Source organism: Humulus lupulus, chromosome 3 (assembly GCF_963169125.1).
Source record: "Humulus lupulus chromosome 3, drHumLupu1.1, whole genome shotgun sequence".
Classification (NCBI taxonomy): domain Eukaryota; kingdom Viridiplantae; phylum Streptophyta; class Magnoliopsida; order Rosales; family Cannabaceae; genus Humulus; species Humulus lupulus.
The window spans coordinates 96,279,643-96,306,859 of record NC_084795.1 but is presented as its reverse complement, the minus strand read 5'-3'; the positions used below and the strand labels follow the sequence as shown (position 1 = coordinate 96,306,859).

Genomic DNA, 27,217 nt, shown 5'->3' with positions numbered 1-27,217 from the left:
CAATTAAATTTCGTTAAGCTCACTAGAGTGCAAATCAAAAGATAAGATGAGTTAAACTGTAATCTAAAAGCTAAATCACTACATGTTCCATGACTTTCAACCAGCATACTTACAGTGATAGAATTTTCCAGTTGATCTGGCATCTATCATGACATTTCCAATCCTTTATGCATGTATCTGAATAAAATGAAGTGCATCACATTATATTATAGCTTCCTTCAGTGTATCTGTTAGTTGCATATCATAGAAAGTGTCACGCTATTCATGCCAAGAAAAATCAGGCAGAACCAGACTTAGGCTAATCAAGTCAGTATTATATACATGATCCAATGAAGTATTTTTTTTTTTAAATTTCTCAAGAAATAAACCTGTTAGAATAATAACTTTAACACCTAATTAGTTTTTTAAGCAGGACAAGGTACTTTGAATATTATACTTTATTTCATCAAAACATAGCATCACCAAATTTTCTTGCAAGTTATAGTTGATAGCCCACACAACAATTAACCAACTTATCTGCAAACAATTTTCTATGAGAAGTTCCTTCTCTTAACATGTAAAGGTTGATGCTTTAAAGTAAATTCATAAGTTCATGACCATAATGAATTAGCAAGTAAATAAGATGATTCTAGGAATATAAATATAACACAGTGGCAGTGAAAAAAAAATTGCTTCAACAAATAAAATTATCATCAGGTACATGGATACAATTTTCAAGCTAGTGGGGTTCAAGTTTGTATCTGCTAAAAAATAAAGATTGTTGTTCCAAAATTTCCTACACGATATATGGAAAGAACCATAAAGAAATTTAAGGGTTCAAGTTGTAAAAAATTTCTTTTAGTTGCAGTCATCTTGCAAGCAGTATCAAACCCAAAACATGTTGGGAATTCTTTGCATTTCAAGTCACCATCAATGGTTTTTGGACACCCAATCACCTAAGTTTTCAAATTCTTTCCCCTGGTTGAACAAAAGAAAAAAACCAAACTGTGTTAAACAAACCAACGAAACATGCCCATATAACGATCTTGATTTCTGCCCATAGCTTTACCCTAATTTCTTCTTCTTCTTCCTTTACAATACAAAGACATACAATGGTACAATACGACTCAATACCCTTACAAATTCACATTTACAGAGCAGAAGCCCCAAATAACCAAACCCATTATCAAACCCATAATAGAACTTAACTATTTCCCACATATAATAAATTCACCACAAAAAACAACCAAGAACAACCAAATATGCTAATGCCAGAAAAAGCACCAAATCTGAAAGAATATCGTTTGAAAGAGATGCTTACCCAGATCGGCCCAGACACTGGAAGTTCTTGCTTCCCCAAATCTTCCCAAGCATTACGTCTTTGTCGCGCCTAGAAAATTAATGATATGCTCGGATGCAGGGACAACAATGTTTGTCTCGTTCGGTGCTTCGTTGACAGGGACGACGATGCAGATGGAGGAGGGAAGAAGATGGAGTGAGTAGGATAGAGCAGCAGCTGAAGAAATCGGGGAATAAAGAAGAAGAAGAAATTGGGGGAAAAAGAAACAAGGTCAGAGGGAAATTGGGGGAAAAATATCTTTAGTTTTTTTACTTTTATTAAATAAAATCTTATTATAAAATAAATTTCTTTATTTTCTTTTTGGCCCCAAATTTAAAAAACCATCTCTATTAAGTCCTTTACTAAATTCATTTTATTTTTTAAAAATCCCAATTATAATTAAATAACATTTTAATCCAATAATCTTGAATAATCAAAATTCTTTCTTTTAATCCCAAATATTATAATTAAATCATAATTTATTTTAAATCTCACAAATTTTTGGATAAACCTTTCATCCAATTGGATATATATTCTTATTTATTCCAGTAAATGATAATATAAATTAAGAGAGAAATATTTCTTTATAGTCTCAAAACTAGTATAAGGGAAATTGGTGGCAAAAGTACCCAATATTTTTTATTTCTTGCGATTTAGTACCCAATAATTTTTTTAGCAGGAAAAGTACTCAATATCAAGTTCCATCAGTTTCTGTAGGTACCTACTTTAACAGAGTCGTTAATTTCTGTAGGTACAGTAAGGGATCACACCATTGATCTAACATTTAGAGGCTCGACAATTAGTTTTGAAATGGCACACTACGACATTCGTGCTATGTTTAATTGTCAAATTTTTAATTAATTAAATGAAAAACTATTTTTTTAAGTGTTACCAAACAACACCATCATTAATGAATTTTTAATAAAATAAATATTCTTTTATTAAATATATAATAAGTAATTCAATTAGTAATTAATATTACAAAAAAGTATTAAAAATTTAAACAATTTTTTGAATAACTTATTTAAAAACAAAACTCATTTTTAACTAGTAGCTATTGTGTGTTGCAAATTATTAATTAATACTTTTTTATTAATATATTTACATAAAATATATTAAATTATTTTAAAAAAATACAAATTAAATTAGTATTTATTGATTAGAAAATTTGTATTGCATTATACAACAGTTTAAGTAGAAATGTTGTCTCATGTTAAAAATATGCATATTACAACAGTCTCATTAGAACTGTCGTTTCATGTGAGTTTTAATTTTCATGACACAACAGTTTGTGAGCGACTGTTGTGTCATGCATATTTTTAACATGACACGACAGTTCTACTACAAACGCCATCTCATGCATGTCGTATAAGTACAATTTTGTAGTAGTGATCATAAGACAATCAACAAAGTTACGTTTTTTCTTCTAGTCTTGTTTACCTTTACATCAGATGAGTCTGTGTTTATTTTTAGTATTTTTAAGTTTGATGACAGTTGTAAAAACCTCTATAAATAGGTCCTATTATCTCAGATTTCGCAAAATAGAGAAAGAAGAACAAATTTCATTTGTAAAGCTTAGGAGCTATTTTAGAGAGAGAACTCGAGAGAGAAACACTTGGGTCTTGGGTGAGAGATTTCTTTGTACATGGTCAAGTGTACTTGGGGTTTTGCTTGGGTTTAAGGCATTGTAATCCATCAAATGTAAAAGTTCTCAAGTGGTGACAAGCTGTAAACTCCGTTGCTGTTTCATAGTGCAGAGAAGAACATCTTAATGAGAGTTTAAAGAGGATGTAGGCTCAAGTTTATTTGGACTGAAGCTCTATAATTATTGGTGTTGATTTTATTGTTTTTGTTGCTGATTTTTTCTATTGAATTTGTGTATGTTGTGTCTACTTGTTTGTTGATTTTGTATTTGTAGATGAAGCTAGTGTAAGAAAAGTGAATTTCCAAACAATTTCCTTTGATTCACATTTCCACTCACTTAGAAGAACAACTTGTATAGATTGAAAGATCAGAACATGTTCTTTTTTTAGCTGGATAACAGATCAAGAATTGAGATTAGGAGGGTTTCACCTTTCGTTTGCTAAATTCTCTCCTATAATTGTTTGTCTCATACAAAGTCCTGCTTTTTGGACCACGTGAATATGTCCGTTGCGTTGCATTGAATGACCCCACTCTCCAACTAAAAATATGTAATACCAAACCTAATAGAGGCTTTATATTTATAAAATATCATCATTCATTTCACTCACCACACTTTATTATATACACAAAATGACATTGGATCATTTCATGATTCAGAAATAAATAAGGTTAGAACTCTCCATCTTCATAAAAAAAAACATAAAAAATATATGTTTATATAATATATAACTAAAAATTATGCATATGTGGCTTCTCTCTCTCTCTTTTTCTTTTTAAAGTAGTCTATCTACAGTTTTAAGCTAAGAGCCAAAAATCTTTGTGTCGTTTTGTGGTGATCAAGTACCCTCCTACACGTCTGTTTTTCCTCCTTACGGCTAAGGCCATGCAAGTGGCGTTTTGAATGCAGTACTCCACAACACCGCCGCCTACGCCGCCCCCAGCGCGGTGGCCGGCGGACCACATCATGAGAAGTCGCCATGTCGTCGACCGCTTTTTTTGGCCCAAAACCAACAGATCCACGCTTTGCTTTTTTGCTTCTTCCAATATCCTTGGGCCCTTCTCTTTGCCCTCTATCACACTAACATCAATTTCCACCTGTCAAGGGACCAGCCAAGAGATTAAACCCAACAACACTTTATTTTTCCTCATAAATAATAATAAATTAAATGGTGTCCTCATTCAAGAAAGTAAGTAACTATAGTCTACATGATACACCACCAAGAAATGAAAAGGATATAAATGAACATTTAAGTAGAATTATCAGTGATGCAACCTTTAATTACTCATTCAAAGATGCAACAGAATATGAGCTTTTGGATAAAGATTTTAGACAGACTGTAAATGAAAAATGGTAATTAAGACCCGGCTTACACACACACACATAATTATAGCTCAAGAAGGTAATAAGCCAGAATTAGTGATGACATTAATGAAGAACCATAATTATGATTATTATAGCATTATTGATTATTATTTACCCACCTCAGCCTTCTTTGATTGACACATATTCTTAAGAGAATAAACAAGTTCAAAGGCCTTCGGAGCTTTCTCCTTGCTCAACTGCTCCCCTGTTCCTGTTCCTGTTACAAAAGACATGAATCAGTTTTTCTTAAATTTTCAAAAACCCATAACCAAAGTAGAAAATGAAGGAATACATAAACTGATAATAAACTCAAAAACCTTTTCTAGAAATCGGTTTGATTACATGGAGGAGAACTAGCTTATCCTGGTTCGGCATAGAATGAGAGAGAGCCCATTGAAGAGCAACTTTAGCTTCAAAGCTAGAGTCAACAACAACCATGATCTTCCTTCCAATTCCCGAACTGGGTTTAATTCCAGTTTCTGTAGTTTTTTCATCCTTAACAATGCCATTAGGGCCCTCATCAAGTTTCTGAGCAGCTTTAAGAGAGTTCACTTGGAACTTTTGTTGAGTAGGTGGAGATCGAACTCGAACAAGAGGCCTAATCCTGTTGAGGCAGAAGCTGGGCAACTTTGGACCTGTTCTACCCATGTCTTGAGACTGTTAGGGAATAAGAGAGACACCACTTAATGTTATAAACAAATGAAGAAATGGCTTCAATTTGGGACTGAACAAATTTCTAGATGTTGGGCCATTGTTGTTATACTCTGCTTTGCTTTTGCTGTGTAATCATGTGTCAGTTTCTTTGTTTCTTTTTTTGGTCTTTTTTTTAAAAGAAAAGAAAAACAGAAAAGAAAGCTTGTGTGGGGGCTGTTACTAAACGTGCTTGTCATGAAGTTGTAGGGTCATGCCCTTAATTAAGCTTTGGCCAGCCTTGAGCTTGAGCTTTTCCTTGATCATTTTAGCCTTGTTAGGGTTATCGAGCTAACTAAGTATACAAGTACGGTCTACTTTGTCTCTCAGTTTGTGACTCGTTGTGGTACGATTTTTTTCTAATTCGTGGAGAAACTATAAGACTAATATTTCCAGCTAAAAAAATCTATAAGACTAATATAAATATATATATATATATATATATATACTAGAGCAAATGCATATGATTAGTTTTATTTATAGAATTTATTAATTATTTTTATTAAATTTATATTAATATCATATAAATTTTAAATAAATATTTTATTTTAACTAAATAATTTATTTAATTTTGCTTGTTGTAGTTTTTGAATTTGAGAGTGATAAAAATAAATTATATATTATATGTTTAATGTAATATTAAATATTATAAGTGAATTTTAAATTTAAGTTTTTTGCTAGTTTTTTTTAAAAAATAATTTGTTGCTAATTGACAGTAGATTATATTATATGTTTAATATGATATTATTCTAATAGGTGAGTTTAAGTTTAATTAAATTTTATTAAAGTTATAAAACATATGATTTTGTTATTTTTAAATAATTTTTATTGTAAAATATCTCAAAAATATCATATTTTAATTTATTTAATTATTTCTTAATTTTAAATAATTATTATTGTAAAATATCTCAAAAATATTTTATTTTATTTAAATTTAAGTATTTATAAACTATAATTAAATATAAAAATATTCTACTAAATATAAATATATTCTATTAAAATTAACATTAAAAAAATAAAAAAAACATTAAATCCAATTACTGATAATGCCTCTACTAAAATAACATTGTGACACGTAAACATGATAGGATGAGAGTGTTATAAGAACATCGAAAGTCAATTATAGTTATTTTGTGGCTTTTAATATTAATAGCATTGTTTTATTACAAAATCCATATTACTTTATTGAGTGGTTTCTTTATGAGAAGGAATATTTCCTTCACCCAACAAATAATAACGAATATATTATATAATTTGATAAAGAAAAATATTTTCCCTTATTTTTTTTTATTTAGTTATGTTTTGATGAAATTATCATAAAAGACAAGTTGATCCACCCATGTCACTAAATGTATTTTAGAGAAAAGGGCCTGCAGCGTTAGGTGGGAGGATTGAATTTTTAAGATTTATATCATCTTATTTGTGCTGGCAACCATCTTTAGAGCAATAATTTATCCAAGATTGGAACTTTATCACATATATATATTATATTAAATATTGTCCATTGTTTTTGTGTATTTTGTATCATTCGCTTAGTTCAAACGCAACCTCAGTCATCATTTCATGAAATCAAATTTTGACACACAAAGCCAAATCATGTTTTATAGGAAGGTGAATATATAAAAATAAAACATCAGTGTATATTGAATATTAATTAATAATGTAATTAATGTTGATAGAGAGAGCAAATCAGGCATCAATGTTAAAAGAAATCCTAACTATGTACTGATTTTCCAACATTGATATATGGTGGGTGAGTCTTATTAAGTCATTATTCTAATTTCACTTAGTCAACTATATTTGACTGTTTTTTCTTTTCTTTTTCATATGTAATAGAATTCACTAATCTGTTTCTATATTTCTGGTTCTACCGACAATAGTACCCTAATTTTTCATTAGGTAAAAAGGGAATAAGTGATTGTTAAAATATAGTTTGAATACTATATTTTGGAGTCTTGTAATCATAACAATCCTTACCGATATAATATGAATGAGCTCTCCAAAGCTATATGTATAAGACTGGGTTTATTTACACTTGCATGGCTCATCATACCCTCATTGGTTTCTACTTTATTTTTTAAAAGCTAATATTATTTCTTTTTTGTTTTGTTTTTAATATAAGAAAAACAAAATTATCACAACGTGGATTAGTTCTCATGTGTTTTGTTGTTTTTTTTTTTTGAAATTGAAAGTTTCATTGAAAAAAATAGGGTATCTTACAATCAGGAGGAGGAAAGGAGAAGAAAATTTCTTCCAAGTAATTAATTTTTAAGTTTTGTATCGTATGCACAATTAATCTATAAAGACATAAAGTTAGGGACACTCCTGAAGATGGATAATAAGCTTAATAAAGTACATAAGATAAAAAGCTTTAGAACAAAAGAGATTGTTAAAGAAATTTATAACCCAAAATTATAATAAAAATCAGCTACAAAACTAGTCTCGTCCAAGTAAGGATGGCAAAAAAACTCGATGGATCAGGGCATGTCAGAACCCCGACTCAACAGGGCAACCCCCGATCTGATATAATCGAGGCAAAAACAGAGCGGGTCGAGACCCGACCAGACCCGACCCAGTTGTTATGTTTTTTTTTTGTAATTAAAGAAATTAAAAAAACCAATTACTACCCTTATTTAGGGTGATTCACGATCCAAATATATATAACAAGACAAATTATATTTAAGAGGGAGAGAGGAGAAAATTGAAGTTTTTCTTTGAAGTATATTAAATTTTATTTTTATTTTAGTAAGCAATGTCATTTATAAGAATTTCTTGGGCAACTCATTTCTGTCTAGTATGGTAGATTATTTTTTGCCATTTTTTATATTGTAATATTTTTAAAAAAATAGTTTTTCTTTTATTAAAGAAAAAAAAACTTACCGGGTCGAGTTTGACTCACCCCATCACATTCGGGTCAGGTCTAACCCAACCTGCATCAAAAGCCATAACGGGGAGGGACATGAGCTTAGCAGGTCGGGGCAGATCTCACTACAAGAAAAAGAGTCTACACCGACGACTTTTGTCGTCGTCGCTGTAGGTATACAGTGACAACATGTCGTCGCCAAAATGGCGTCGTTGTAGGTCCTTGTGTGTAGCTGTTGGTGTTTTACTATAGCGACGGCATGTCGGTCGCAGTAGGAAATCATTTTTTTCGGTTGGACTGGGATATTGCGACGACATGTTGTCGTTGTTGGTGGTGCAAGATTTGAAAATTTGAATTTCAAAAACTTCTACAGCGACGACATGTGGTCGCTGTAGGTCCGTCGACTGCTCCATCTATAGCGATGCTATGTCGTCGCTGAAGAGTGCGTGGGTTTATATGCCTTCAATGACGACATGATATCGCTGTAGTGTCACGAAAACTCAGATTTTCGTGTTCAATGTTCACCCTATGTCGTCACTGTAGGTATACAATTTAAAAAATATATATTTAATTAATTATATTGATTAAAATTTATTTAATAAAATATTAAATATTAATTAAATAAATAAATAAAACCAACTTATTTAATTAAATAATAAAACCAATTTATTAATTGAATAATAAAACCAATTTAACAATATCCATATTTTCAAAATGTAAGATAACAAAACATAAGTAGTATTGTCTCCAAAATAAATAAATAAAACATAAAATATTAATAATTTAAAAATAGTAATATAATAAAACTAAATGTCATCAAAATCAATTCCAAAGTCATTATCGTCGCCCTGTTGTGGAGCCACAACCACCATAGCCACAACAACACAACCACCACAGCCACCACAACTTGTGGTGGATGTGGTGGTTGCTGTTGTTGTGGCTGTGGTGGTTGTGGCTGCTGCGGTTGAAAGCTTGCCATCATGGACTGTATCATGTTCATGTCCAAGTTGACAGGCTGAAATTGTGGAGTTTGGATGCTCGAATTTGTTGTTTGCAATTGTTGCATTTGCTGGAAGTTATTGTTCTGGGTCATAAAGACTTGACTAAAGTGTTGAATCATGGACTGGAAAGTCTCAGGTGGTATCGTTGGAGGGCCAACTATGGTGGACGGAAACGGTGATGCCTCTGATTGTGAAGAGGATCCGGTGGCGCTTGAGGAAAAGGTACTAGTGCCCTTCAAATTCTGTCCAATACCTCAGTTGTGGCCACGACATTGACCAAGTACCTTTGAGACGACTTGTGTCTCATTGACAATGGCACTACCTGCTTCAGATTCAGATTGAGATTGAGATTGGGATTGTGTCTGGACTTCTTGCTGTAAGGCATCCTGCAATTTAGAGGCAAATTAATGCATAATATAATTGAATAATATACATAGATACAAAACTTAGAAAGTTACTTACATATGCATCCTTAGCATTCGTGTTCACCCATCCACGTGTCGGATGATTGTGCATGTCATGGAACGTATTGATAATGTTAGGCAGTTCCTTAGTCTGAAGATTCATCTTTAAAAAAAAAAATTTAACAAAATCTCAGTTAAATATTGAAATTATTATTAAGATAACTTAAAATATTTCAAATTATCTATATATTTTTATTCACCTTCTTAAATCGAGAAAAAGCATAAAAAGTCGATCCATGGAGACTTGGATACTTCTGTTTTGCTCTGTTGGCAGCATTTTCCTTTGAGCGTGCCATGAACTGTGGAGTGGTGAAAATGTTAACCAACTTCTGCACACTCTCGTTGTCAATGTCCTCCAGTGGATTCTTTTTTGCTGTCTCGATATCATCATACCCTCCATGTTCATCGAAGTGTCTTTTCTTGCGACCTTTTCTATCCTTATAGCGATCCTAAAACTCTCACTCAATCTTAGTCTCTATTAGTTGCCACTCAGGGAGAGCTTGGGGAAGAATGAAAAAATCATTAAACAAAAGATGGTGAGATTTTTTAAATTATAAAAAAAACATTACATGTGAATAAGTAATAAATTTACCTCAAGCTTTTTCATCAATCCAATCTTGTGCTCATTCGGAACACTCTGCCACAAGTCATAATATAAAGGGACATGGTGACCAATAAGGTTGCCAATAGGTCTCATGAACGATGTCCCACAATCACCAACTACTTTGTAGGTTCCCTCATTCAGATCTAATTGTAGAGCCAACAGACCTTTATTGTCGTTGACGAGCTGCTGCAAATTTTTGGATCGAGGCCGACTTCTTCTTTTGTAGTAGCTGCTGCATATGTTAATTAAACAATACAATTAAATTGAATAAAATAATAATAATTTTTCATTTGTTGATAAAAGATAGACTAATTATAGTATATTACCTGTCTCACAGGAAGTAGAAACTCGCGTGGGATTTGCAGGAGGAGGAGGAACTGCTCCATCACTGCCATGAGAACGAGCAACAGTAGCAGACATATCTTTGCAGTTTAAATAATTATTAACTTAAATTCAGTTATAGTTGGAGGTTAATTACATAACTTAAATAATTTCGGTAATGCAGTTGAAACTATTGAAAAACAAACATTGTTGAGAAAAGTCATATATTGATTGAAAAGTCTCGAAATTTAAACATACACATTAACACATACAAATATGAATATGCATAAGAAAATATTATTCCTCATCAATGTCGATTCCTACATCATCATCTGTACTTTCTAAATCATCTTCACTAATTTCTTCATCATCATCATCATTGATGAAATCATCATCCACATCCAGAACAGATCGAGACATTTCCCAAATTATGCTAGTGTGACCAGGTCGATCCAAATGCATAATCTCCAACTCTCCTAATTCCACAGTGAGTACAAAATTTGATGAAGTGCTATCGTGTACGACATTAACCTCGTTATCATCATCAATACTTGGATGATCCCAGATCTTTCGATGATTGACTTCTTCCAATTTTTGTTTCTTGAAGGTTCTTCCAAGTAGAAAACTTGTTTTGCTTGAGTGGCAAGAATAAACTGATCGTTCTTGTACCATTCAAAATTAATCATGATATAGTTATGTTATTCTTAGTCACATTTCGACCCTTGCTTGCATTGGTGTTGAACCATTTGTATTGAAACAATATCGAGTAACCATGGGAATAGCATAATCTATAATCTCCTTAAGTTGGCCATAGAAAGTAAAGCCATCGGTTCCTGGCACCGAAACTTCACTATTTTGAGTGGTACGTCTTTCATCACGACTATGGACCAAAAACTTCATACTATTAATAATGCAAGCCGTGTAGGAGTATGCATTCTGATTGGACCCGTTTGCTAAAGCAAATAATTCATCAGTACACTCAGTTGACTGTACTTGCCGCAAACGACCCATGTATAGAGTATGACACTAAAAAAGAAAACACAATGTGATGAGTATTAATCGATACGAATTTTGTAAGAATTCTACAATTTCGATAATTTACCTTCAATTTAAACCAGATAGAGAAATCTTTTTGAAGATTTATGTTTGAATTTTTTCGAAGGCATTCACTGTATAGCACAATTAAGGTAAGATAACAGTTTGACATGAATTAAATTTAATGAATTCATATATGTGTTGAGCTACTTACTCCATATATGGTTGGATTTTAAGGCAATTGTTGAGTACAAACCACTCTGCTTCTTTCCGATGAAGATAGTCAAGGGATATGATTTTATTTTTGCTACTTGGACGACATTGTGATTCAAAAACTAGTAACTGTCTTTTAGGAATAACAATATCCGCATTTCTTTCCGGAAGATTAAATTTAGTCTGTACACCCTGAAGTTATAGAACCTTCAGGACGCGCCTTATTCCTAACATAGTTTTTCAACTTCTTCATATATCGCTCAAACGGATACATCCACCTCATGTAAACTAGTCCTCCGAGGATAGCTTCTTGCGGTAAATGATAAATTAAATGAATCATTATGTCAAAAAAAGCTGGAGGAAAAATTAACTCAAACTTGCACAAAATTTGTATCACTTGATATTCTGCATTCTCCATGTCCTTAACAACCAATGTATGAGCATAAATTTGCTTAAAGAAATTGCAAAGCTCAATGATTGTCTTCGAAATAGACTTATCCAAGTAGCCTCGAACTCCTTTTGGCAACAGACGTTTCATAAGAATGTGACAATCATGGGATTTCAACCCAGCAATGTTGCCATCATTGTCAGTTACTTTCTGAGAGAAATTTGAACCGAAGCAATCAGGAAGTCTAACTCCTTTTACCAACTGACAAAAAAGCTGTCTACAATCCGATGTGAAAGAGTACATAGGATGTGGTTTGATCAACTTCGTACTGTCTTCCTTGAGGTGCAACTCTTTTCGGATACCCCAATTCTTCAAGTCTACTCGTGCGTTGGTGGTGTCTTTATATTTCTCATTCATAAGAAAAGTATCAAGTATACTGTCGCAAACATTTTTCTCTACATGCATCACATCTAAATTATGCTTCAGTTCAAGTTTGGACTAGTAATCAAGTTCAAAGAAAATACTATTTTTACTCCAATTAAGCTCTTTTGGATCTCGCTTTCTTTTAACACCCCTGAAACTGACATGTTTACCTAGCAAACGATCTGGAACATGTGCTAATTGTTCGAGTATGTCTTGACTACTGAATTTTCTTGGAGGACGTCCTTTTTCATAATTCCCATCAAACAAGCGAGTCTTCCTCCACTTATGCGTAGAAGATAAGAATCTTCTATGACCAACATAAGTCATCTTCCCAATTACCCGACATGAAGGAGTGTCTTCGTTATATGAAGGACATGCCATATATCCTTGGCCACTCCAACCAAACAAACTACTATGGGCTGGAAAATCATTGATAGTCCATATTAGTGCTGCATGCATTCTGAATACACTGTTCATTGCAGCGTCTCTGGTTTGAACTCCCTCATCCCACAACTCCTTCAATTCATTTACCACTGGCCTAAAAAAGACATCCATGCCCTTCCTAGGTGATTTCGTACCGAGAATCAATAAGGTCAACATGAATGATGACTCTTTCATGCACAACCAAGGAGGCATATTGTACGTGCATAATATTACCGGCCACATGATGTAAGATAGACTCATGTTACCAAATGGATTAAAACCATTAGCAACCAAACCCAATCGAACGATTCTGCGTTCTTTGGAAAAATTAGGATATCTGGAATCAAATTGTTTCCAAGCACCCCCATCAACAGGATGGTGCATCACACCATCTTCTTTCAACCATCTCGTACTATGCTAGGTCATATCATTTGTTGTATGCCTTGAACCATAAAGACGCTTCAGCCTAGGAGTCAAAGGGAAGTATCACAACACTTTGTGGGTGACTTTTTTCCCTTTTGTGTCTTTGTCAACCCATCGGCTCTCACCACATACAGGAAAACTCTGTTTTGGGGAATTCTCCTTCTAGAACAAACAACAGTCGTACTTGCAAGCATGAATTGATTGATAACCTAACCCTAACTTCCTAATTTTTTTCTTAGACTCATAGAATGAAGTCGGAATCTTATTCTCCTTCGGGAATGAAAATTTCGTAAACTTCAAAAGTTCATCAAAGGAACCATCTGTCCATTTATTCATAACCTTCATGTGCATCAACTTTGCCAAGAAGTTCAAGGAAGACAACCATGTACAACCAGGGTATAACTAAGCTTTGACCTCTTGAAACAGGTCATCAAATTGATTCTCCGCACTATTGTCACCACCATCTGAAATTCATTCATTTATGTCTTCTTTGTTAATGTCTTGTTGACCAATAATATCATTGATGATGTAAATCATCTCATCAGTCATTGGAGCCCCGTTGTCCACTACTGGAGGCATATCAACTTCACCGTGGTAGGTCCACTTCACGTATCGCTGCAAAAACCCATATCTGTGTATGTGAGCCTCCACCACATCTAGTTTCTGATTCAACATATTGACACACTGAACGCATGGGCATCTGACTTCTCCAGAAGCATTCACATAATTCTTGGCCATTTGTATAAATGCTTGAAGACCATTCCAAAACTCATAAGAGTTACGTCGTCTATTAGTTATCCAACTCTTGTCAATTGTCATAATTGATTCAAGTGGAAAATAAATTATCAGAATGTGATAATCATAAAAAACTACCTTTATTTGCTAATAATTTTATGAAATCTTATGAAAATATTATTAAATTTTATGTATTTATATTATCAAATTTTAAGAATATATATTATTGTTAGTTATGAATGTATTATAAAGTTTCATTATATAATTAAATATTTCATTATTATTATTATTATTATGTTATTTAATAATTATCAAATTCTTGATATAATTTTCACTTTTTAAAATAAAAATTTATTATTTTAAAATTATTATTTTAATCTTAACTTAATTTTAAGAATAAAGTTAACTTAATAACCTATTTTATCTACATACATTATCAAATTCTATGAATATATTATAAAAATAATTAAATAAATAAATATTTAATTACAAATTTATTAATTTACCATTAAAGTTTATTATTTTAATTTCTACTTATTTTATAAAAAAAATATTGATAATGTTTTATAATTGTAAAATTATTATTTTAATTTACACTTTATAAATTTTTAATTAATTTTTATTAATTGATTTAAAATTTATTAATTAAAAAATTTAATCACACTAACTTTAAAACTATGTTGTAATGTTTAGTTTTTCTAAATCTACAAAAATTTCGGCAGCATAACGGCTGTAAGCTACCTATCCTAAAATTAAAAATCTGCATAAAAACATATTAACCAGTCCGAGAGCATACATAAATTTTAGTGCAATCATTTAAATTGACAAATAAACAACAAAAACAAATTATAAATATATTCCCAAATCAACATATTATTTATCTAACATAACATATATATAATTATAAAAAAAAACCTAATAGAAACATTTAATATGAATTTATCTAACCTATAGCATATAATACCCAATACAATGAAATATTACCTAAATTAATATTTTTTTTATAACCTAATATTTAATTTTATTATACTAAAATATTAAACAATTATGAAACTTCTTTATGTCAAATTAACTTTTTTTATCAAAATTAAACTAAATTAGCATATACATTAATCTATGAAAAAAAAAAACCATCAACATTTCCTTATAAACAACATATACACATAACACATCCACATTAATTTATATACACATACATATATATAAAAATAAACATATACATATATATCCAAAAAAGATACATTAAAGATAAATAAAAATACATATATACATCTATTAATTATCCAACTCTCTCTAAATGCAAATCTGAAATTAAAAATAAAAAAATTAATACTAACCATATTAATCAATTAGATAATTACCAAACAAATGATCAAATACCAAAACATAAAATTAATACCCAATAGGAAGAGGATGATCCTACCAACGTAAGGCACCACACTCACAATCCTTGCACAATCTAAAAATACTAAAAAAAAAACTATCATAAACCATTTTTACCATATACAAAAATCAAACAAATATTAACAAAAACTACATTTTAATGAACAAAATACAAAATAAAGAGTGAGAAATACACATACCTGAAGATATGAGGCCAAAAATTGGCCTAAAAATCGCCTAAAGGGCGCTGGGGCCCGAAGTGCAGGAAAATGGCCTCTGGTTTTTCAGTTTATGAGAAAATGGGGGAAAGAAAGGGGCTCGGGCTAGGGTTAATGACGATGGACTCTATAGCGACGACACGTCGTCGCTATAGGTAATGACCAGTCGTTGCTAAACCTAAATGCACTGTTTCACTAAAACGGCGAGACACATGTCGTCACTATAGGATAGTGAATAGTACACGAATCCCCGCGTGTGCTACGCATTTACTCTACAGCATCGACATGTCATCGTTATAGGCAGTGAAATTTGACTTAAATTTTTTGGCAGTTCACGATCCCACGTTTTATTTTGGGTCCTATTGTGACGACATGTCGTCGCTATAGAGTACAAAATAATTGACCAGTGGATAAAATTGGACTCTATAGCAACGACATGTCGTCGCTATAGGGAGTAAAAAATAGGAAACCGACCCTTGGTGGTTAAGTTCCCTCCCTATCCTACTGCGACGACATATCGTCGCTCTAGAATAACATATTTCCCTCTTTTTTTTCCACGATGACTCTACAGCAACGACATGTCGTTGCACTTCCCGCCTCATGTTCCCTCCAAATCCCTAGTACCCTACAGCGACGATACTTCGTCGCTGTAGGGTATCAGGAATTTGGAGGGTCTGTTCATGTGTTTTTGATGACCCTACAGCGACGACATGTCGTTGCTCTAGCTTGTTTTTTAATAATTTAAGAAAAAATAATTTTTCGTGGATTTTGCCTACATACATCGACGACTTTGGAGTCATCACAATAAATGTCGTCACTGTAGAATCTTTTTCTTGTAGTGTATTTTGCGTAGGGGTGTGCAAAAATCATCCAATCCAATTGAGCCATTACTTCTTCAATTTCTGGTTTATGCTCTTCATGCTCTAATGGTTGGCGTATAATATTAGGATCTTGGAATAATGGAAGATATTTGTGACTCCAACCTAGCAGTGAAGGATCCCAATGCCAATGGTAATCAAAATTTGCCATATCATTCAATAACTCCATTATATCATCATGACATCTTCTTAATAAAGGTTCACCAGTTACCTCTGCTCCATAATTTACCCAACTTCTTGTTGCATCATCTAATCCATTGTCAAAGAAAAGTGTAAGACACCCCCTTGAGAAATTGTGATAACATCTCTCCACCAATTCATTAAATCTTCCCCAAGTGGAGTAAAATGGCTCATTGTGTTTTTGGGAAAAACCTACGATGTAATCTTGATGGAGCATTTTTTTTTATTTACCTCGCAAGTCAAACACAAAAAAGAAACATAAATTAAATAATAAATAAATAAAAAAACCAAGTTAGAATAAAAATCAATTATGTTGATATTAATAATATAAAATATAAAAACCAAATTATAACATAAAAAAAATTAATTTTGATATAGAAAATTTAGTCTTCAGCAACATCGCCAAAAACTTGATCGCTAAAATATGATACGCAAGTGCACATAATCGATTTAAGAAATATAGATAATCATTCCCACAAAGACTATTAACCAATTACCAATAATTATTCTTTAATTTTATTTGGCAAATAAAATTTAGATGAATAAATCTAATTATAAAATTTTAAATAACTGTGAACAAAATAACTAATCAAAATATGAAAATCAATAATAAAAAGACCTAGGGTGTTATCTTCATAAACTTTTCATTCTACTAATTTTATTAATTAGTTCTAAATTTATTTCTTCTTATTCTAATAACATAAATCGATTCCTATTATTTTTCAAGATATAAGATCTCATCCTATATGCAGATTATCTACATCTCTATGATAACTTAAACATATAGCAGACATTAAGCATAAAAACCTAATTACTACACAAGCCATACAAGTACTTTCGTCCAATATATAACCTATGTCTATATAACGATAGCATATTCAATTCTCATCGTTCAAATTTTGAATAAAAATCATAAATCAAGCAAATATTGATCAGGTATTTACTAGCATTAAGCAAACATTATATATATTAGAATAAAGAAGAAGAATCAATAGAACATCATAATAACATTAAACAGAAATCCAAGTGACTACATTAAACCCTAGATAAGAAAATTAGTTCATGGAAAAGAATAGAAAAAGAAGTAAGAGAAGAAAGAGGGGAAATAGAGAGAGGTCAAGAAGAAAGAGAGGGAGGTCTAAAATAATCTAAAACATTCTTTTTATAGTGATAAGGTTGTGAAAAGAACTTTCTAGATGTTTCTATTTTTTTTTTTTGGTGAATAAGAATCATTGTATTGCTAAAATACCATATCATGTACACTTTATAGGCCTTCTAATACCCCTATCCTGACTTTACATATTCATGTATCTATCTTTACAATTTTAGAAATGTAATGACCCACTAATCTAGACTAATTGGACCATTATCGAAACTATACATAAAACTTACATTTTTACGAAAATACCATAATTTATTGAGTAACTTGAAAAATAAGAGTTATTTACAAATAAACAGAATACTAAGAAGGATTTTTGGATCCCATTGTCTTTAAAACAAAACATGGTTTAAAATAAAAGACATTACATCATAATGCGAAAAATACACATAAAAACCATAAAAACATAAAAGGAGACTATATCCTCGAATCGAATAACGCTCGGCCCCCTGACTCCATTCATCATCGATACACATCCTCCAAGCGTCACGAATCTTTCCGCCTCTAAGCTTACTTTCCTGCACATAAACAGAAAGGAGTGAGCCTAATGCCCAGCAAGAAAAATCTAACACAAAACCATATACATAATTTCATAAGAAAACATAAAGACTTAACATAATACATATAACATACACTTATTATAATGGCCATTATTACTTGGGGTCCCATAGACTAAACAAGCATATGCCCATGGGATTAGTGGGGTCCTACTAGCTAAGTAGGTCATATGCCCATAACCCATTTGGGGTCTTGTTAGCCATATGGGTCATATGCCCAAGCCTACAACATACACATATACATATCATAACACATTAATAACATAAAACATATAGACAACATAAGCACATAACATATTAATTCTAGCCTATTTTCCTTACCAAAGTTACCGGGATTATGGACTGAGTTGGGACTTTTGGAACACTCCTAAAACCATAAGAAAGAGTGAGTCTAAGAAAGGAGATGAAATGAAAGAGATGGAAAGACTAAACCATAAAAAAAACATACTTACCGACTTATATGCTTAAGAGCTTGGATTCCCTAACCAAAATAAGAATAAGGTTAGGGGACTGAGTAGAAGGTTTTGAGAAAGGAAATAACATAAAATACAGAAAGGAACTAGAGTTTTGGGTTTACCTCAAAGATTGCAAGATCAATCTAACCTCCACCGAAATACTATAGAACTCACTTCCCAAAGTGTTTGATAAGCTTATGATGTTTAAGCTTATAGTTTTTCCCAAACCAAGTGTTTACACTCTCACACTCACTTAACACTAGCAGCTTCTGAACTTAGAGCAAATGGTGAATAATGGCTGGGTACTAGGTCCTATTTATAGAGTTTGGGAATGAAAGTATCTTGATTTTACTTGAATAAAAATAATGGCTTTTTAGGTGAAAATCATTTGAATAATCGTTCAGCAGAGGCTGAAGACTCGTTCAGAAGATGCTGGACTTATGGAGGAGTTTGAATGGCTGAAAGGAAAAGAATTCAAAAGTATTTGAAAACATGCTGGTGGAGGCGATATATCGCCCCCTATAGGCGATATATCGCCTGGACCTTTGTTCCCGAGGCGACCGTGCATCGATTCGTGTTTTCCGTATCTACGTGCTGCGATATATCGCCCCCTATAGCTGCGATATATCGGCATACGCTGAATATTTAAACACGAATTTACACATTTTTAGCTGAGTTTGAATGGAGTAAACAGCCTTGACTAAGCCCTCAACGTGCTCAAAGCTGCTGACTGACCTTATAACATTCAAACTTTTACCCTTATTTAATTTAATCCTCAAAAATACTTAATCCTTAATTACCATTCAAAACATGTGCTTAAAATCCTATTGGTTGATGTCTAAACCTTATAATATAATAATATAATCCTTAATATCAGTCACATTAATCAAACCTTAGGTTATACTTAATATTCTTAAACTATAGGTTAAACTTAGAAAATCTATAAGTACTACTACGAGTGTCCAAATAATTCCCGGTCTGAACCAAAAATCCATGGTAACAAAGATAACACTAAACATACTATAATACTACTAAACAATTAGCTAAGTAAAGTTCTTGGACTCTACAAGAAACCACTCTCTATTACTACTTCTTGTTTTACTTGGCATTGCCATAGCCAATCTCAATTTGAGCTCTCTTTGAATAACCTCTACAATATGATTTACATGCCAAAGTTTATGTGTCCACAAAACGTCATTACGTGCTCTCCAGATATGATACACCAGTGCAGTAACAGAAGCTATAAAGATTCTTTTTCTGACTTTACTCAGATGCTTCGCTTTGGATATCCACTGCAATAGCTGTTGGTAATGTTCTGTTTGTGCTCGGCAGCCAAGCCATTTCTTCATCCTCAAAAGACAAGCCTTGCTATAAGTACACTGAAAAAAAAAAGTGAGGAAGGTCTTCATTGTGATCGCCACACAGCAGACACACTGTGTCCAAACCTGGTAGAAATCTGCTGATATATGTTCTGGTACTTAACTTCTGAAGCATTACTAACCATAGAATGAATCTATAATTCGGAATACTAAGTCTCTCCCAAACAAACTTCCTCCACTATACATTAATATGTTGATCATATAGTATATCATGTCTGGATTGAATACTATATTTCATTGCTATAAAAGCTGCCTTATCCAGCTTGACTTTAAAGAGATCTTTAATATCAACAATTTTCTTCCAATACCAGCTGCAATTCTGTTGCACTGTATACTCCCACCAGTCCTCCTTTTTCAAATAAATTCTATGGATCCATTTAACCCACAAGTTATCCTTTTTGGAAGCTATGGCCCATACATATTTACCCAGTGATGTGAAATTCCATTATGAAATCTTCCTGAAGCCTAAACCTCCAGCAACTTTTGGACGGCATACAGAGTTCCAAGCAACTAAACCTGGACCTTGAGACTCTGCCAATCCCTTCCAAAGAAAGGCTCTACAAGTGGCCTCTGTATCCCTCAATAACTTTTTTGGCAGAATCATTATTTAAGCCCAGTAAGAATGTATTGATAACAGTACAAAATTAATCAATGTGACTCTACCCATATATGATATGTTCCTAGAGCTCCACTGCTTAATCCTGGATACCATTTTCTCGAGAATCACCCCACATTCAGCAGAAGAAATATGCTTTGAACATATTGGGATACCAAGGTAGCGAAATGGAAGGGTACTACGAGTAAAACCCGAAACATCCAGCACCTTATCAATCTCAATCTCAGACATGCCACTACAATAAATTGCAGATTTAGTCTCATTTGGAATAAGTCCCGAAGTCTTTGAAAATAATTTGAGCCCCCTAAGCATCCAAATAATAGAAACAAAATCTCCATGACAGAATAATGATAGATCATCCGCAAAGCATAAGTGATTCAGCTTTAAACCAGAACACCTGTCATGGAATTTGTAACCTGAAGATGAGCCAACTTTAAGCATAATTATGGACAGATATTCCATGCCAAGTACAAATAGCAATGGAGACATTGGATCCCCTTGTCGCAATCCTCTCTTAGACGCAAAGAAACCATGCATTGAGCCATTGATCATCAATGAATACCTTGGTGTTCAAACACAAGTCATAATAAGCTAAATAAATTTCAGAGGGAAATGAAAGGTAGTGAGCATCTCTTCAATAAAATCCCACTCAATGGTGTCATAAGCTTTCCTCAAATCCAACTTGATCATACAACATGGTTTGCAACTTTTCCTCCCATAATGTCGAACTAAATCTTGACATATCATGATGTTGTATGCTATGTATCTTCCTTGAACAAATCCCCCTTGATTTTCTGCTATTAAGTCAGGAAGAACTTGGCGAAGTCTTGAAAAAATCATCTTAGGCGCTGTTTTATAAATGACATTACAACATGCAATGGGTCTGAAATCACAAGCATTATCTGGGAAGATTGTCTTAGGAATGAGAGTAATAGTTGTGGCATTAATCTCTTTGATCAATTTACCCGATTTGAGGAAGGATAGAAAAGCTGCACTAACCTCCAAACCCACCAAATTCCAGTTATCTTGATAGAAGTAGCTAGTATATCCATCTGGGCCAGGAACTTTCATCCCTGAAATTGAAAACATAGCATTTTTAACCTCCTGGATTGAGAAGTCTGTTGTAAGGATCTGAATATGAGCTTCAGAAAGAACTGGGCCTAAACTCATTATTGACCGAGAAACTTGCTTCCTTTGTATCATAAATTTCCCCAACAATCGTTGATAATAGCCTAAAAAAGCCTCTTTGATACCAGTTGGTGTATCTACCCAAATGTCATCCTCATTCTTGATGGAGAGAATCCTGTTCTGTATCCGCCTAGCCTTCAGAGATGCATGGAAAATATGAGTATTCTCATCTCCATTATCCATCCAAATTGCTTTAGCTTTTTTTTCCAAAAACATCATGTAAGCTTTATGGAATTGGAGGAAATTTTCTCTAGCCACTTGTTCTTGATTAATAATACAGTCATTAAGCAGATCCTGATGCAATTTTTCCTGAATCTCCCTCAGCAACATTTTTTCCTTAAATTCTGTCTGTTGTATGTCAGAAAAACCTTCTCTCTTAATACCCAATAATACCTATTTCAACCTTTTCAATTTAGAAACCACTTGAAACATTTCAGTACCAACAACTGGAATATTCCAACTAGTGTGAATCTTGACTACATAAGAGGGAGCTTCTTTCCACATCTGAAAGTATCTAAATGGCTTCTTCTCCATTGCAAACTCCAAATAGAAGTGAACAAGGACTGGACTATGATCAAAGAGTCCTTCCGGAAGAAAAATAGCTTCTGAGTTTGGAAAATAATCTGTCCATTATGAATTAACCAGAGCATGATCAATCTTTGAATAAATCTTCTCCTCTGCCTTCTGTTTATTGTTCCAAGTATATAAACACCCTGAGAACTTTAAATCCTCTAAATGACAGAATGATAGGCAATCTTGAAAGCTGATAGAGAGTTTGGTAGTAACCATTTTACCTATTCTTTCATGATGAGAAATAATCTCATTAAAGTCCCCTATCACCATCCAAGGATCAGCAATGGATAAAGCCAACTCCTGCATATCTTTCCACAACTGTTCCCTAGATAATTCATCATTAAAACCATACACAAAGGTGATAAAAAAACTTCCTGCCCGATTTGGTACTTGCGCCAAACAATGTATCAATTGAGTGGTGCATAACCTAATATCAAGAGAGTACACTTTCAGATTCCAAGCTACTATTATTCTGCCCTTATCAATCCAAGGATTGTTATTAGTAAAACACCATCCAGAAAACAAACTAGTATAAAGGGAGCCCATATTTTTATTTTTCACTTTTGTCTCGAGAAGACTAACCAAACCAACATTCTTTGAAAGGATTAAATGCTTAATCTCTCGATGCTTATGTTGGCTGTTAATCCCTCGTACATTCCAACAAAGTATCCTATCCATTGAGTATAGAGGGAACTCCCCCCTTTCTTCCTGTGTTGGTCCTTTGAATCAAGTATATAATAGAATCATCTGCCAGCATATGAAACTGATTTGTCACACTAGTTGTGTTTGACACTGGTTCCTATATCTTAATCCCCTTTGTCACTGTCTGAAAACCTTCTGCATCTATATATGCCTGACCTGAAATTGACATTGATTCACTCTTTTTAGGAATCCATGCTTGTTTATCTGGTGTACTCTTCCTACATAAATGAGACTCATGTCCTAAACCAGAACAGATCTTACAAGAAATGGGTTTCCATTCATACTCCACCTGAAGTTCCACTTCCTGATCAAATTCATTCATAAAGCATATTTGAGAAGGAAAATCCTGAGCCATGCTAACCTCAATAAGAATTCTGGGATAAGATAATCGGTCTCGGTGTTTGGTAATGTTATCGACTTGGATCGGCTTCCCAATCTGTTCCACAATCTTGAAAAGTGATCGGTCTCCCAAATACTTGATGTCTAGACCTCCCAATTGAATCCAAGTCGGAACTGAAGAAATGTCTTCTTTAGAGAAATCATCTACGGGATTCCATGGCTTCATAATCAGACGCTTCTTGCCAAAGAACAAGTAACCACCATCCAAAACACGGTCACGAAATTCTAGGGAAAGAAATCGAATAATGAAAATACCTAAAGAGAGGATTCCTACCTTGTCCACCTGTTATTTCCATAAACGTCTCACAAATCCATCTAGAACTCGAATTGGGGGGTTAGCTCCAAGCACGTAGCACATAATCGAAGGTTGCCAATAATTCACCTCCTCAACGATATCCTCCAGTTCTATTTTAATCCCTGGTGTCTTCTCCTAGTTCAGAGAAGAACCATTGCCAGCCACATTCTTCCCACTATAACTGGCTCTATTCAAATCAAAAGAGTTAGATCGTAAAATCAGAGAAGTAACATTCTTACCCACATCCACATCCACATCCTGCATTGCTTGTTTGGAAGCAGATAACCAATCCTCAACATTCGTGCAAACTTCCTGACGTTGCTCTGGTATTGATGCATCAACAACCTGCCTCGCAGTTTACTCTTGCTTATCCTCCAGCACTTCCAACTCTTGAACCCCTAAAATGGCATCCATCGATTGAGTTTTGATGACCCTATCAGTAGATGAAGGTCCATCTTTCTTGTTCTTGTTCTTCGATTTAGATTCCCCCCCCATTTTTTTCTCCCTTTGCCATGGCGCCAGCGAGATCACCGAGAGAGAAAATCTTAATTTATTGATTAGATGTTTCTATTTGTTACTTCATAATGTTCCAAAATATCTTCATTTGAATTTTAAATCTCGTAACTCTAGCATGCGTAATTTTGTTGCTCAAATATCACCAACTAAACGTCCGAATTTGACTTTTCTTGTGAAACAAGATTTCGTAGGTCATTGAATAAGTTTTCCAACGCCATTAAGAACACATAAATTGGATAAGTGAGTCGGGAGATATGGTCAAAATACTAAAACTATCTCAGATTCAAAATATCTTAGATTTTTCCAACAATTTAAGTTTGAATTATGTTTTATCTTCTCCAATCAATTCAAATAAATATCTTTTGTATTGTTTTTCTCTTGATTGAAGATAATATTTCAAGTAAATTTTTAAATATTTCTCAAATATGCATTTAACAAATGATAACTTGAAAATACAACAACCACACATAAAAAGAACTAAAAATATAAAATAATAATAAAACTAAGACTAAAAAGTATTAAAAATCTATCCTATCAGGGTGTGCAAAAATAATCAAATCTAATTGAAAACCGATCGATCCAATTAGAACTGACTGGCGAAATTGGATATCCAATTATGATTGGATCGGATTTGATTGAATTTTGAAGAACCAAATTGGATCGGATCGATAGTTGGATGATATATGCAAAAATCTAATAAAATTGAAATGATCCAATTGTATATATATTATTAAAATATATTTATTCATTTATGATTATGATTATGCTTATAATTTATGTTGTTATTGTATGATGTTGTATTATTTTGAACAAATTAGTCTTTCTATTTATAACATTATGAATTATTTAAACAAATTAAGCTAAATAAATGCTAAAAAAATATTGGATGGATCCAATTCGATCAAATACATAAGCAATGTGACATATCCAATGGATAAAATCGATCCAATCTAATGAATATTTGGACCGGATCGATTGAGACAAGTTAATTGGATCAGATCAGATCGGTTGAGACAAGTTAATGAGATCAGAGCGGTTATAAAAATTCAACATCCAAAGGATAATTGGATCAGATTGGATAGGCCTAAAAACATCAGATATGATCCAATGAACGCCCCTACTTTTGCGGGGCGGGCCCGACCTGCCCCATTTACATCCCTGCATCCAAGGCTTGAAGTAGACTACTTTAATATGTAAAACAACCTTAAAAGAAAGAAATAAAGTAACAGTGAGTAAATAAGGAATCAATAATATGCCTAATTGAATTGGGTATATTAAATTTTTTTTTTGAAAAAGAAACCAAATGGAAGCAAGTAGTCTTTCAGCTCGAAGGTAAGTTTTGAAAATGATCATAGTAATATCTTGCAACCATCTTGTAAATAACACATTAATAAAAGAAACAATTATGTATGTTTTCCAACCAAACTACGTAAAAGATATTAAAAAAAAAATAGATGAATACACTAAATAATAATAATTTGAGGATATTGTTTTGAGTAGGGAGGGAAGCTCAAATTAGGACTGTCACGACCCGAGCCCTAGGCAGTGACAGATGTGTAATATCTATAACTTGGGTAGTCAAAGGTCAAACTTTGACCCTTTTTGAAAAATAACCTTTATAAATGATAATTTAGTTTATACTAAATGGTATCATAATTATAAGTCCAAAATAATGGAATAACTCCTATAATTATAAAGAAAAATATTAGTGATAAAAGCAAGATCATCTATCATTATACATAAAACAATAATATTCCCACAGTTATGTAATCACCAAATAGTTAAATTTAATAAGTTACAAATCATAAAAATATATTTGGCATCCATAATCCCTCAAACTAAATAGCATAGCTAAACTCCAACATAATATACCTTAATAGAATCAGGAATAATTTAGAAGTCATACACTTCGCCTTGAACCTGAAACCTTAAAGTAAACTAGATTGGACTAAACTAGGAGAAATGCGGACTTTGGATCCATATCCATTTTGGTATCCATCAATCTCAAATTGAGTGTTCTCCTGGAAGGGATAAATAGGGGTGAGCTCATAAAGCCCATTATGAATACAACTATTCACAAATGACCCACAATTTTAATAAAAATCCTTGGATGGTTAGCTTTTAAAACAAAACATATCATCATCATGTGTAAAAAAAGACGGAGCGACAACACATAATCACAAGAACTGTAACGACCCGACATAACTAAATAATTTACTTCAAAACATTTATCGAAACTCATTGGAAAACAAACATGAATTTAAATATCTTTTACAACTAGGATCCAGGCAGTGCGTAGACGAGTCCAGCCCCAAGGAAGCACCTGAACCCCCTAGGATCCAGGAGATCGTAGCCTTAGATTCCCCCTCCCCTCTGTTAATTCCTGAGTTGGAGGTTATGCCTAGCTCGGTCAATACACCCGAGTTGATCGTAATAGATTCCTCCCCTACCTCGAAGGGTAGGATCCTTGTTCTTTTTTCCTTGCATTTATAATACCTTGTAGGATCTTGGAAATTAAATCTAGATGCATGCTTCCTATTATTTTTCCAAACACATAATAGAAACATAGAATAACATGACATACATATGAATATTAGATTCGTAAATTAACATAAATACAATGATGTAGAAACTTACGAATACGTAGCGGAACTGGAACAACTCCTTCCTTCAATCTCTCTAACTCTTGATTCCTTTCTGTAGCAGAGTATTATCAAGAGATTGATCTAGATCAGCAACACAGTCTTCCTCACCAAGCCCTTGATCAACCTAGAACTAGTGTGGGCTGGTTCTCAACACACGAGATAGAGA

General features: G+C 33.0%; 2 protein-coding genes and 1 long non-coding RNA gene across 3 annotated transcripts; all 3 read right to left on the bottom strand.

Moving 5' to 3' along the window:
- Window positions 1-351: 351 nt before the first annotated feature.
- Window positions 352-1,540, bottom strand: LOC133821269 (uncharacterized). The gene is made up of 2 exons (XR_009887424.1): window positions 1,301-1,540; window positions 352-957 (listed from the first exon to the last, which is right to left on the bottom strand). It is a non-coding gene; the product is annotated as an uncharacterized LOC133821269 (long non-coding RNA).
- Window positions 1,541-3,511: 1,971 nt separating this feature from the next.
- Window positions 3,512-5,126, bottom strand: LOC133822994 (universal stress protein PHOS32-like). Its single transcript, XM_062255519.1, has 3 exons — window positions 4,643-5,126; window positions 4,445-4,542; window positions 3,512-4,057 (listed from the first exon to the last, which is right to left on the bottom strand). The coding sequence occupies exons 1-3, from the start codon at window positions 4,971-4,973 to the stop codon at window positions 3,758-3,760; spliced, it is 729 nt and encodes a 242-aa protein (XP_062111503.1). The 5' UTR covers window positions 4,974-5,126; the 3' UTR covers window positions 3,512-3,757.
- Window positions 5,127-21,324: 16,198 nt separating this feature from the next.
- Window positions 21,325-23,172, bottom strand: LOC133824739 (uncharacterized). Its single transcript, XM_062257711.1, has 3 exons — window positions 22,716-23,172; window positions 22,402-22,544; window positions 21,325-22,314 (listed from the first exon to the last, which is right to left on the bottom strand). Exons 1-3 carry the CDS (start codon window positions 23,170-23,172, stop codon window positions 21,325-21,327), a joined length of 1,590 nt encoding a protein of 529 aa, XP_062113695.1.
- Window positions 23,173-27,217: the final 4,045 nt, after the last annotated feature.